Raw genomic sequence first — 11,486 nt, 5'->3', positions numbered from 1 at the left:
TTCCCTTGCTCTGGGAGTTTTTCTGCCTTTATTTTCCTGCACCACCATATGGTGTGCAAGCACAAGCGGAGTGAAGGCTGCCAGGGAGAGGGTGAGGAGAAGGACAACATCTCACCACCGACATTTTTTAGCCTTTCATGGAGAAGGAAAAGGGTAACGAAGCTCTCTTCCTAGCAGACACCCGCGTCTGCAGGCTGGTGGGTGCTGCAGCTGCTCATCCCCAATGGGAACAAGAGACCGTGACCCCGAGGGGCACAACACCAGCACCGGTACTGGCCGATGGAGCAGCACAAACACAACAAACCGAGTGGCCTGATGAATTAATCAGCTGATGGACTCTTCACTTGGGGAGCAGGAACCAAAGGAATGAGTAAACAAAGGCCAAGCTACATGAGACGGTATTTAGGTGCAGAGTAGCTGCTGGTGAGCTATTAGGAGTTCCAGATTAATTCTAGGTGTTGCTGCTTTTCCTGTTGCACAGGCAGCCACCAGCCTGCCTTGGTGTGCAGCCGGCTTGCAGACGCCTTGGACAGGCTCAGCTCCTGCCTCTGAGAGCTTTCAGTTCAAATATATCAAGGTGTTGCTGGTACCGCTCCACAGACATGGAGACACCCCCCCCTCCAATTTCCTCCCTCAGCTTTGCACATGGTGCATGCACCAAGTTTATTGAGTTTATTGATGTACACGATGTGGCATGTGGAAGCTCAGGTTCCTTTTGGCTTTGAGGGTGCACTTAGCGCAACCATCCCACAAACACCGATTATGGCACTTGTGTGCCCCCCCAGGCATCTGTGGTGTCCCATGACAGCCGGCGCACAAGGTTTTCTTTGCTTTTGGAACCTCTGGGACGAGCACCTTGAAGCCGGCTGTTTGTGCAGCAGCGTGGCCACTCTGACCAGCCTCCTGGTGCTTTCTGGGGTTTTCTGTGCTGCAGGGTGATAGGATGTGACACGGCCTTCTAGCGGGGCACCGCCAGAGCCCCTGCCCTGGGAAAAGGCCTGTCCCTGGGGGGACAGAGCATTGCATGGGGCCATGACCTGGGGCTCCCACTGCACCCCGCAGTATCAGCGCAGGGCACTGGCACTGCACCGGTCCTGTCTGCTGGGTCAGCACCAGTACAGCAGGGCGGTAACAGTGCAGCACGAGTACAGGACCAGTGCAGCAACAGTGCAGCCCCAGTACACCAGTGCAGGGCCAGTACATCAGTGCAGAGAACCCAGCACTGGGCAGGGTACCCAGTACAATAACTACTGTAGAGCAGATGGCACAGCAGGGCAGCACCAGTGCCGCCGTGCTGGGCTCCAGTGCGGTACCAGTGAGCCAGTACAGAGTACCCAGTACAGGACCAGTACACTGGGGCAAGACCAGTGCACTAGTCCAGCAACAACACAGCACCAGTACACCAGTGTAGGACCAGTACGCCGGTGCAGAGAACCCAGCACATGGGCAGGGTTCCCAGTACGGTAACTCCTGTAGAGCAGATAGCACAGTGCAGCACTGTCACCATGCTGGTGCCTAGCGTAGTGCCAGTAAACCAGTACAGAGTACCCAGTACAGGACCGGTACACGAGCAGTAAACCAGTGCAGGACCAATACAAGACCATTAAACCAGTGCACCACCAATACAGATCAGTAGAGCCCGCGCCCGACACTCGCCGGTGCGCTCCGGTGCTACCCGGTGTTCCCGGTGGGGCGCGGCCCCTTTAAGAGCCGGGCGGCCGTACCAAAACAAAACGGCGGCGCGGCCATTGGCTGGTGCGCGGGCACGTGGCGCACAGCTGGTTTCCTGCGGCCGCGCGCCGGTGCAGCCCCCGCGGCTCCCGCCGCCCCGGCCCCGCCGCCCCCGCCGCTCCCCCGGCGCCGCCCTCGGGATTCCGGGGCGGGACGCGTCGCTGCTGCGGGGGCTCCGCGTCGCTGTACGGCCCGGCCGAGTCCGGCCCGGCCATGGCGCACTCGGCTCCGCTCGGCCTCCTGGAACAGGGCTGCCCCATCCAGGTGGAGCACGATCGGAAGCGGCGGCAGTTCACCGTGCGGCTGAACGGTAAGAGACGGGGGGGGCCGGGGGTCGCCGGTACCTTTCCTGCTCCCCTCTGCCCTCGGTTCTGCCTCCTTGGGACCCCCAGTACCTACAGTCCCCCGTTTCCCCTTCCCAGCCCGTGTGTCCTGTCCCCCGCCACCCTGTGTGTCCCCCCTCTGCTTTGTCCCCCCAATACTCTTCTGACCCCCCCCGTACCTTCCCCAGCGCCCCTAGTTCCTGCTGATGCCCAACATCCTTCCTGCCCCCCCTAAAACCTCCTCCCAGGAGATCTGGGGAGGGTCTTTTGGTTCCCTTGGTTATGGGGTGTGGAGCCCCATGGTGACCCGGCAGGTTTTGGGGGGTCTGCCTCGGTCCCCCCGGGAGCAGGTGCCTTTGGGTGACGTGACGGTGCCAGCTCAGCATTGGGGACGTGGATCAGTGTTTGAACTGTTCTGTGGCTCTTTGGGTTTGGGGTTCCTGCAGGGAAGCCCCTCGGGGGTGCAAGGGGCCAGCGGGGGCCCCGGTGCTGTGTGTGCTGAGCACCCGGGTTGGTAGGACCCACAGCACGGAGCCAAACTACCATCAGCATCTGTGGGACCCGGCCCCTCCAACAGCTCTGTCATGGATCGGGTGGAGTGGACAAAAGAAGTAGGTGCCACTAAAATTTGTCTACGGCACACCAGTTCTTTTCCAGCCATCCTCGTAATGGTTAATCCCAAATATTCCACAATCCCAAAGCCTCTTCCCTGTTCGTTTGTCAAGCTGAGAACCACTCTGGGGAAAACAGGCCGCCTTGCCATCCTACAGAAATTGCAGGGTAGTTGCCTTTTAAAAATAAAAAAAATAAAATGGCTAGTTAAAAAATTACACAGACCGTAGGAGGCATTCTCAATAAAACAACAGGAATGGTCTGGATTTTATTTTAGACTCTTCTCCCCCTGCTCTCTTTTTTTTTTTTTTTTTTTTTAATTCCAACCACTAATTACAAAGTGCAGGCTGCAGGCTCGGCAGTGGTGGAGCAAGGAAGGAGGAGATGTGCGCGCTGGGTGCGGAGAAAACTATTTCACCAACCGCTTATTTCAAACAGGGAGAGATCAAAGGAGGTCCCAGGTGACGGGTCGCCGCTGCCATCGCGAGAGCTGTAACAGCGTTGTCGCTGTCGACGAAGTTTGTACGTGCACAAAATAGAGGGGAGAGCTAAGGACCAACAGTTATTAGGGAAATGTAATCTTTTTATCGTGGTTTGCTGAATAAAACCTCTGCCAGCCACGCTGTGGGCCGAGTAGCATTCGGTGGCTGAGGGGCACGAATCGGGTCGGCAGAGGATGAACTTAGTGAGAGAATCGACTGTAGAACCCACGGTGGGAGTTGGGCGTGAATCAGCACAAAACCTCCTGGTTCGGGAGGGGACCACCACGGTCTTCCCCAGGGTTCTAGGTGGATCCCAGCGATCGAGGTGTTGTTTTTTTCTGGGAGTTCAGGGAAACAGAACTTTTTTTTTGTGAGTTCAGCACTGGCCACGTAAGGAAGCTGAGTCCTGCTGCTGGGCTGACTAACATCCCTGCGGGGCGGGTGATCCGTCTCTCCTTCTTCTTGTTAGGCATTTGCTGATAACAGCCCAGCCCTGGACGGTGCTCAGGAGATAACCAGTCTGTGGGAATGCGTGGCGGGGTGTTTATTTCCTGGGCTGCTCCCTTCACCGCTCCTGGCACGATGAGCATCAGTGGCGCTGAATGCACTGGCAGGTTTTCTCTGCCGCACGCAGGGGAAAGACAAGAAATGGGTCAGGCACAGATTTTATTGTCAATGTGTCCTGCATGTCTCTCTCAGAGCACTTTTGGTCCCATGTTACTGCACTAGAGATGAACAGCAGCTCATGGGGCGAACCTGCAGCTTGCTGGTGGGCACCGGGGTCACCTTGTCTCCAATGTCAGGGTCCTAATTTCAGCTGACTGTTGAGTGTGGGTAGTGTTCTGGGAAAAAACAGCTGCGTTGGGCTTGTGGACCAAGGAGCCAGGCTTTGCTGGTCTCTGGGCTGATGGTTTTGCCATTTATGGTAACATCAGGTTGGGTTGAAAACTTTCCATGGTGATATTTTTATGGAAATCCCTGTAGCAAGAGGCCCAAGACACTGTGAAAGCTGTGAGCTTGTTGTGAAGGTGTTTGTTTTCAGCACCATCCCATGTTTGCCTCTGTGTCCCCATAGAACTTCATATCAGGACTCCCTCCTTGTACCCAAGAACGATGAATTGCGTTTGGTGTTTTCTGGATTGCCCCATCTTTCCCTTCTTTTCTCATTGCTCCCCTCTCACCCCTGATTGCTGCACGTGGCTCCTAAAACTGTGATAGAAACAGCTGCTTCGCTTTAACACATACCCTTTTTCCTTGCATCCCAGATCCAGAAGCATTGAGAAGCTGAAAGTAAAGCTGATTATAACCAGACCTCGCCGAGCTTTGTTATCCCTCAGAGAAGAGGGTAGAAAGAAGCCCAACTGGATTTGTGATGGGTTAATATGAGCCCCGCGGCTCAGGGGCTGCCTCCAAAGGCCGGCGACTGAGTGTAGAAATTGTCCCGCAGGCAGCCAGACCTCACCAGACCCCTGCCCTGCTCCTGTCCAGGCACACAGCCGTGTATTTGTGGGCTGTGGTCGGGACAGGGGGACAGGTCCTGCTGTGCTGCTGGTGCTGCAGGATCACCTCACCGGGCAGGTACCGTGGATGCCCCGGGAGAGGAGACCAGCGAAGGATGGGCTGGAGCAGGGTGCCTGTGTCCTCCTGGATGCCTGCCGTGTCCCTGCCTCAGCTCAGGGCTGGGGACAGGCTCGGGGCTTGTCCCCAAGGCTCACGAGCTGCCTGGCTTGGGGACTCATGTCTAGCGGTGCAGCTAAGCCCAAACCACCCACCCTGCTGGGGTGGGAGCTCTGTGCCACTGTTCCCAGTAAAAACCCTCTGTGGAGAGCAAGTTTAGACCTGGTCCAGCGCCCACCTCCCAGAAAAGCTTCCCCTTCTCCATGCACCCTGCGGTTTGTGGGAGGGAGGGCTGGGGACCAGCTGCGCTGCCATTGCTGCTGTTTTCATTGCACGGCCTCCTCTTGCTCCTCTTTCTCCCTGGGCTGATTTGCATCGACTCAGACTCTCTCGCTCGAGGTGGCTTCAACGCCGAGGCACTGCGCTGGGGAGTGTCTGCGAGTTGAACATCACGATCAGGCTCACGGGGCCTGTTTTGCCAAGATCGGTCTGTGCGGGCTGATAAAATCCCTGTCCTGAAGTCTAAGGAGACAAGACGGATGGGAGGGCAGCTCGTGGCATCCCTCTTATGCCATGTTCTGGTGTCATTTCTGCTCATGTTCCCTCTCTTTGGGGGCAAATGGCAGCAAGCTGGGGCTGGGCTGTCCCTGCATGGGGTCAACGCTGCTTCCAGCTCCCCCAGCTTTGCAATGTTCCCTTTGCTGGGAGCAGCCCCCCGTGCTAAGGTACCACGTAGCAGAAATTTTGGCTTCTTACAGCATCATCTCGCAGTGAAGGGTTTCTGCTCCCTCGTCTTGCCTCCCTGGGGCCAGAGGGATCTTATGGTGAGAAGTGGAGGGTTGTGCCTGGAGCTGCTCACGGAGAGCCCAGGAACAGTCCTGGTTTGGGGGTACAACCCGCTTCACCCTCCTTTTCCCAGAGTTTCTGGGCCACGGTGAGGAGAGGATGTGCAGAGCAGCTGTTTTTGAAGGAAACAGGCTTGCCGCTGGCTGGTCCTTCCCCTCCCTTCAGGAGCTGCTGGCCACCCTGAGCCCCGCTCAGCAGAGGGATCTGGATCTCCAGGAGAGGCTGTTCCTGCAGGACCTGTGCCCTGAGCTGGTGTCACCGCAGGGCCAGGGCTGCCGCAAGGGCACAGCCTGGCAGCGGAGAATCCTGGCAGGATGCTGTTTCACAGAACTGAAATCCTTTGGGATCCTGGCTTGTTTCAGGGCTTTTTCCCACCTCCAGCACACTGAGCTCAGGTAAACACATAGTACATGTAGGTGAACCTTCACCCTCCGATAACCACTGGAGGGAATGGGAAGGTTTCCATTATTTTAATCAAGCTTGTCTCTTTGATTGGAAGCTGGCATTTCTGAAACTCGCTTTCATTTCTAGCAGGCTTTTGTATTTGAAATGTTTGCTTTTGCGTTGGAAACAGCAGCTCAGGTTCTGCGGATGAGGGATGCTTTTAGCTCTTCTCAGATTGACACGTGTGCTGAAACTTCTTTTTTTCCTGTAACTGAACTGCTGTGAGAAAGGTCAGGGTGTTGCAACAGGAAGCCTGTGTGTGTGTCTGCATGAAAATGTGTGGGCAGAACCCCCCTGCACGCCCGTCTGCGCTTTCCTGTGTGCATGTGGGACTCATCTCTCCCGGCATCTTCCCCAAAATGTGTCTGTCCAAATGCTGCAACACCAGGCCAAGAAGTCTTGTCCTGTTTTATATGCCACAGCAAAAACCTCAGTGCTGTAGAGAGAAAGGAATTGGCTGTTACCTGGATCGGCTTTGTCCTGTTCTTCCCCCTCCTTTTTTTTTTTTTTTTGCCTCACTCCCACATCAGCACATCCCACCTGTCCCAAGTGCTTTCCTACCCTAAAGGTGTGTTGGCACATCGGCCCTTGATCCAGAGCTGGGTAGAAAAGGTCCAGGGGCTTGGAAAAGCCAAGCAGATCTTGCTCGTTCCTCAGGGGGACCAACATGGGCATCAAATCCTGGGGTCAGTTTTGGGCCCCTCGCGACAAGAGAGACCTTGAGGTGCTGGAGCGAGTTGAGAGAAGGGAACGGAGCTGGTGAGGGGCTGGAGCACAAGTGTGATGGGGGCGGCTGAGGGAGCTGGGGGTTCGGCTGGAGAACAGGAGCTGAGGGGAGACCTTCTGATCTCTGACCTGCCTGAAAGGAGCTTGGAGCCAGGGGGGGTCAGGCTCTGCTCCCCAGGAACAAGCGCCAGGAGCAGAGGAAACCGCCTCAAGTTGCGCCAGGGGAGATTGAGGTTGGATCTTGGGAACAATTTCTTGCTGGGAAGGGCTGTGGGGCATTGGAACAGGCTGCCCAGGGCAGTGCTGGAGTCACCATCCCTGGAGGGGTTGAACGGACAGAGATGAGGTTCTCAGGGACATGGGTTAGTGCCAGGGTTGGGGTAACAGTTGGACTTGATGATCTTGAGGGTCTTTTCCAACCAAGGTGATTCTGTGATTCTAAATGTCACTGGAAGGAAAATCTCGGAGACTTTCCTACATGAGACCACCCAGCACCGCAGCTGTTCCCGCAGGCACCAGGAACTGTGCAGGGCTGGCACAGCCATCCCAAAGCTGCCTGTCCCCAGCTCCCTGGGGACATCCCAAGCCTCACCCCTCTCTTACATCCCTCAGGTTGCCACGACAAGGCGGTTCTGCTTTATGAGTATGTGGGGAAGCGAATCGTGGACTTGCAGCACACGGAAGTGCCGGACGCCTATCGAGGGAGAGGAATCGCCAAGCACCTCGCAAAGGTACAGCCCCAGCCACGCCTTCCCCTGTCACCATCCCGGCCGTGGCCAGAGACCCTGGCTGGTGCCAGGCCCCGTCACATCGGCATTGCATGCATGGGGATGCTGTGGCAGCATGGCCATGCTCTCCCTACTTCCTTCTCCCCCCACCTGCCTCATGCAGGTGGTACATGAGGACAAGGGGAGGTTTAGATTGGATATTGGCAACAATTTCTTCCTGGAAAGGGCTGTCGGGCATTGGAACAGGCTGCCCAGGGCGGTGGTGGAGTCACCATCCCTGGAGGGGTTGAACAGACGGAGATGAGGTTCTCAGGGACATGGGGCAGTGCCAGGGTTGGGTTAATGGTTGGACTCGATCTTATGGGTCTCTTCCAACCAAAATTATGATTCTGTGATAACCTGCTGCTTCCTCCAGCTGTGCGCTGGGTGCGGGAGTCCGGACCCCTGGGAGGTTTCAGAGGAGAGCATAGGCTGGGGGTGCTGGCTGTAACCCATCTTTCCTCTCTGGCTGGTTGCAGGCAGCCCTGGACTTCGTGGTGGAGGAGGACCTGAAAGCTCACCTGACGTGCTGGTACATTCAGAAATATGTCAAGGAGAACCCGCTCCCGCAGTACCTGGAACACTTGCAGCCTTAAGGCAGGACAGCTCTGACACCGGCATCTGTCCCTGACTGTTCAACGCGGCCTTCGCTTCTCTGTGGTCTCAGGAAACCCCCCATCCCACACTCACAATTCCAATTTTTTTTTCTTTAAGCACGTCCATGTGGTGCATGAGTGTGGGCACAACCTCCTCCTCTCTGCCCACGTGTGAGCTTGGCTGTGGCCCCTGGGCCAGGCTGGCTCCGGGCACACGCGGTGCCCCCGAGTGCTCTTCTCAAGCCAGGTTGTGGAAGAGGATGATTTTTCCACCAAACTCCATCACAAGACCAGGAGACTACTTGCTCTGTGCCTCATCCTCTCCCCTCTGCATCACCAGCTGTGAACTTGCCAGGGGATGTTGGTTAAGGGTGGTCAGGGGGTACCAGCTCCCCTTTCCTCCCGGCTGCTGGGTAAGATGCTGTGGATTAAGCCTCATGGGACAGAAGGAGGTGCTGGAGGAGCCCCAGCCCCGTGGTCTTGCCCAAGCCCATGTGGGGCACAGGTGAGAAGATGTGGGCCGTGGCAGTGCCTTGGGGGCTTTGCTGCACCAGCTGTGGAAACACTGGGACAGTGACACTTTAGTCTTGAGACAGGAGCCACGTGAGGAGCAGGATTCGGCCTTGAGGCTGTGGCAGAGCAGATGCAGCACAAATGTGCCGAGGAAGAAAGGTGGCAGAGTCACAAATGCTACTCCCTGGAGATGCCAGTTCCTGCTCAGCCTTCTGCACAGACCCCTGGCGTGGCATCCCCTCAGGGTTGTGGGCCCTTGTTCCTGCTTCTGCTCCCTGCTCTTGGAGTTGTCCACGCTGCTGTGGACAGAGCCTGCTCAGGAGAAGAGCACCAGGCCTGATGGCCAGTCTGGCCTAAGTGATGAGGGGACATCCCAATGCTTTTGCAGGCACCAGGGTGGTTTCCTGCAGCCGAAGAGGAAGGCTCCCCCCATCTCCCTCAACTCCAGCACTTCACCTGTCTGTGCCCCAGATCATAAGGCTTGAGCCTTCATCACATCCCAAGAGCAACGAGGATAAGGCCTCCTGGTCCTGGCCCATCTCCAGGGTTTGCTGTTGGAGCCGCCTGCCTCTGCCTGGATGCTGATGGCTTCTCTGTACGGCCTTTGGAAAGAAGCCCTGGCTGAGGCATCGCTTGTTGGCTTGCTGGCCTCCTCGCAGCTCCGAACCCCGGGCACTGGCAGCGTCGTGGGGTCCCCACCAGCAGCAGGGAGAGCACCCTCGCCTTGTGCTGTTACCTCTGCGGGTGATGACCCCGTAGCGCAGCTCAGTGTTGCCACAGTCAGATGTAGAGGTGATACCATGACAGCAGAGCGTTGCCTGGCTCCAGCTTGCTGCCTGTCCTGCCTTGCACAGGTTTACCAAGGCCTGAGCTAGACCCGAGAGCATCTTCTCCCCTGAGCTCTTGGGATTTTGCCATGTCCCAGGGCTGGGCTGCGGTGGGGGACATGGTTCTGCCCTGGGCAGCTGCTGGGGGCTGCAGCCAGGCAGAATGAGATAAAGAACCTTTCACCTGGAGGCTAAATCCAGACCTAGCTTATCTCTCAGCAGGGACTAAAGTTTACAATCTGTGCCACGGACCGAGTGAAGCCCCAGACAAGGGGCAGCTCAGGTCTCTTCCAGCGCCCTGTGCAAAGTCCATGGCAGCAAGGGCAAAAGCTCCTACAACTTTTTCTCCTGCTTGTGTTGTTTGGAGATGGAGACCCTGTGCCTGATCTCAGCCGTGGAGGCCCTGAGCTGTTCCTCCTGGCTTGAGGCAAAGCCTTGCTGCTTGCCTGTGTTTGCGGGCTGCCCACCACCAACGTAACGCAGCCCTCTGCCCGCAGCCTTGAATAAAACCTCCCAAACTCCATCCCTGTCCAGCTGCAGAGTGAGCTCTGGTTTGTGCTGCTCAGGAAAAGCATCAGCCCTGCTGCTGCCTCGTGTTTCTGCCCTTTTGCTCCCTAGCTCAGCCTGGCTGTGACCTTCAGGATGGTTTAGAGGGACTGGGAAAAGGTTGCAGGTAACAAACTATAGAAAAAAGGCTCAAGAAGAAATCTGGGTTTGTAAATGTTTGCTCTTTAGCAAAACAGACTTCATCTAGTTACAGGAGCAAGGCTGGCTCTGTTACAGCCAAGTGATGAGAGAACCATCCCTGCTCTTGATCCCAAAGTGAAGCTGAACCGTCTCCTCTCTTGCAAGCCAAGATATGCAAGCCTCTGCCCTGGTTTTGTGCTCATTTCCACTGCGTGGCAGTTCCCAGAAGTATCCCCATTGTGTCTGCTGCATGAGAGCGGCTCACCGAGAGCTGTGCTGTGGTCACTGCACGGGCAGGGTCCCAGCATCCAACGTCGGCCCTGGAGCCCTTCATGCTGCTCTGGCAAGACCCTCGTGCTTCCTGGTGCTGGATTCCAAGTGGCAATTGCTGCCTTAAATCAGGCACAGCACACTGTTTTGCTGCTGCTTCCCTTTGAGGTGCTACAATCCCTCCAGTGTCTGACTTGATGGAGACGTGTGCCAGCATCCGTGCCAACCGTTTCACTTCAGCCATCCCTCCCTCGCGGTCTCTGATGTCGGTGAATAGCAATACCCACAGGTCACCAGCAGTGCCACGGTGCTCCTGTGCATGGCAGGAGGTGGCTCGAGGTCCCTTGGCACTGGGCAGCCGTCCCTCCTGCCTCTCCACCAGCCGCCTTTGCCCAGCTCGTCTCTGCAGGAAGGAGCTTTGAGTCCTGCGCTGCCCCTTGGTGCTGACTTAAGCCTGGAGAAGTTGGGGATCCTGGACTCTCTCCAGCGATGGCAGCGTGGAAGTGGTTTGGTTGAATATTGAGGTTCCCCAAACCCATTTGAACTACAGACCTTGGTGGGTGGGGAAACACAGATTGCTGTCAAACCTGCTTCCACATCGCCTAACTTGAAACACCCCCTCCCTCGTCTGCTTTCCAGCATTGTTTTCCTCTGTCCGAAGTTTCTGTTCTGTTGAATTCGGTGGTTACGATGTGCCTTTCCTTCTCAGGACCTGTTACAAAAGACCTTTCTGCTTTTGTTTATGTCTAACATTTATCTTTACCCCTCCCTCTGTCATACTATAAAACATGAATATGTTGCATGGAATACAATACAATAAAAAGTGTGGTTTAACTGACCCGCAGCAGTTTGCTGTGCTGGGTGGGAGGCAGGAGGAGGTGCCTGCAGAACCAGGGGACTTTGGGCACCCCCAGCTCTGTCACCGCTGGGGTGGGTCACTTCAGCAGAGACTGTTTCACAGGTCCTGCCAAACAGCTCTTTTCTCAGTCCATGTCCAGGGTATGATTTTTGCTGTATATTAATTTTCTAGATAAATGCAAACAGT

The 11,486-nt window shown here is 56.2% G+C and overlaps 1 protein-coding gene across 1 annotated transcript; it reads left to right on the top strand.

Moving 5' to 3' along the window:
* Positions 1–1,808: 1,808 nt before the first annotated feature.
* Positions 1,809–11,263, top strand: NATD1 (N-acetyltransferase domain containing 1). The gene is made up of 3 exons (XM_065644770.1): positions 1,809–2,041; positions 7,394–7,512; positions 8,028–11,263. The coding sequence occupies exons 1-3, from the start codon at positions 1,945–1,947 to the stop codon at positions 8,142–8,144; spliced, it is 333 nt and encodes a 110-aa protein (XP_065500842.1). The 5' UTR covers positions 1,809–1,944; the 3' UTR covers positions 8,145–11,263.
* Positions 11,264–11,486: the final 223 nt, after the last annotated feature.

Source organism: Caloenas nicobarica, chromosome 14 (assembly GCF_036013445.1).
Source record: "Caloenas nicobarica isolate bCalNic1 chromosome 14, bCalNic1.hap1, whole genome shotgun sequence".
Taxonomy (NCBI): domain Eukaryota; kingdom Metazoa; phylum Chordata; class Aves; order Columbiformes; family Columbidae; genus Caloenas; species Caloenas nicobarica.
The sequence above is the reverse complement of the archived record's forward strand: the minus strand, read 5'-3'. Positions and strand labels throughout refer to the sequence as shown.

What these genes read in the sequence shown, in the direction of transcription:
- NATD1 (XM_065644770.1), top strand. Translation starts at nt 1,945, where the DNA reads ATGGCGCACTCGGCTCCGCTCGGCCTCCTGGAACAGGGCTGCCCCATC. An exon ending in GTTCACCGTGCGGCTGAACG is followed by an intron (nt 2,042 to 7,393) that starts GTAAGAGACGGG and finishes TACATCCCTCAG; the next exon opens with GTTGCCACGACAAGGCGGTT. An exon ending in TCGCCAAGCACCTCGCAAAG is followed by an intron (nt 7,513 to 8,027) that starts GTACAGCCCCAG and finishes GGCTGGTTGCAG; the next exon opens with GCAGCCCTGGACTTCGTGGT.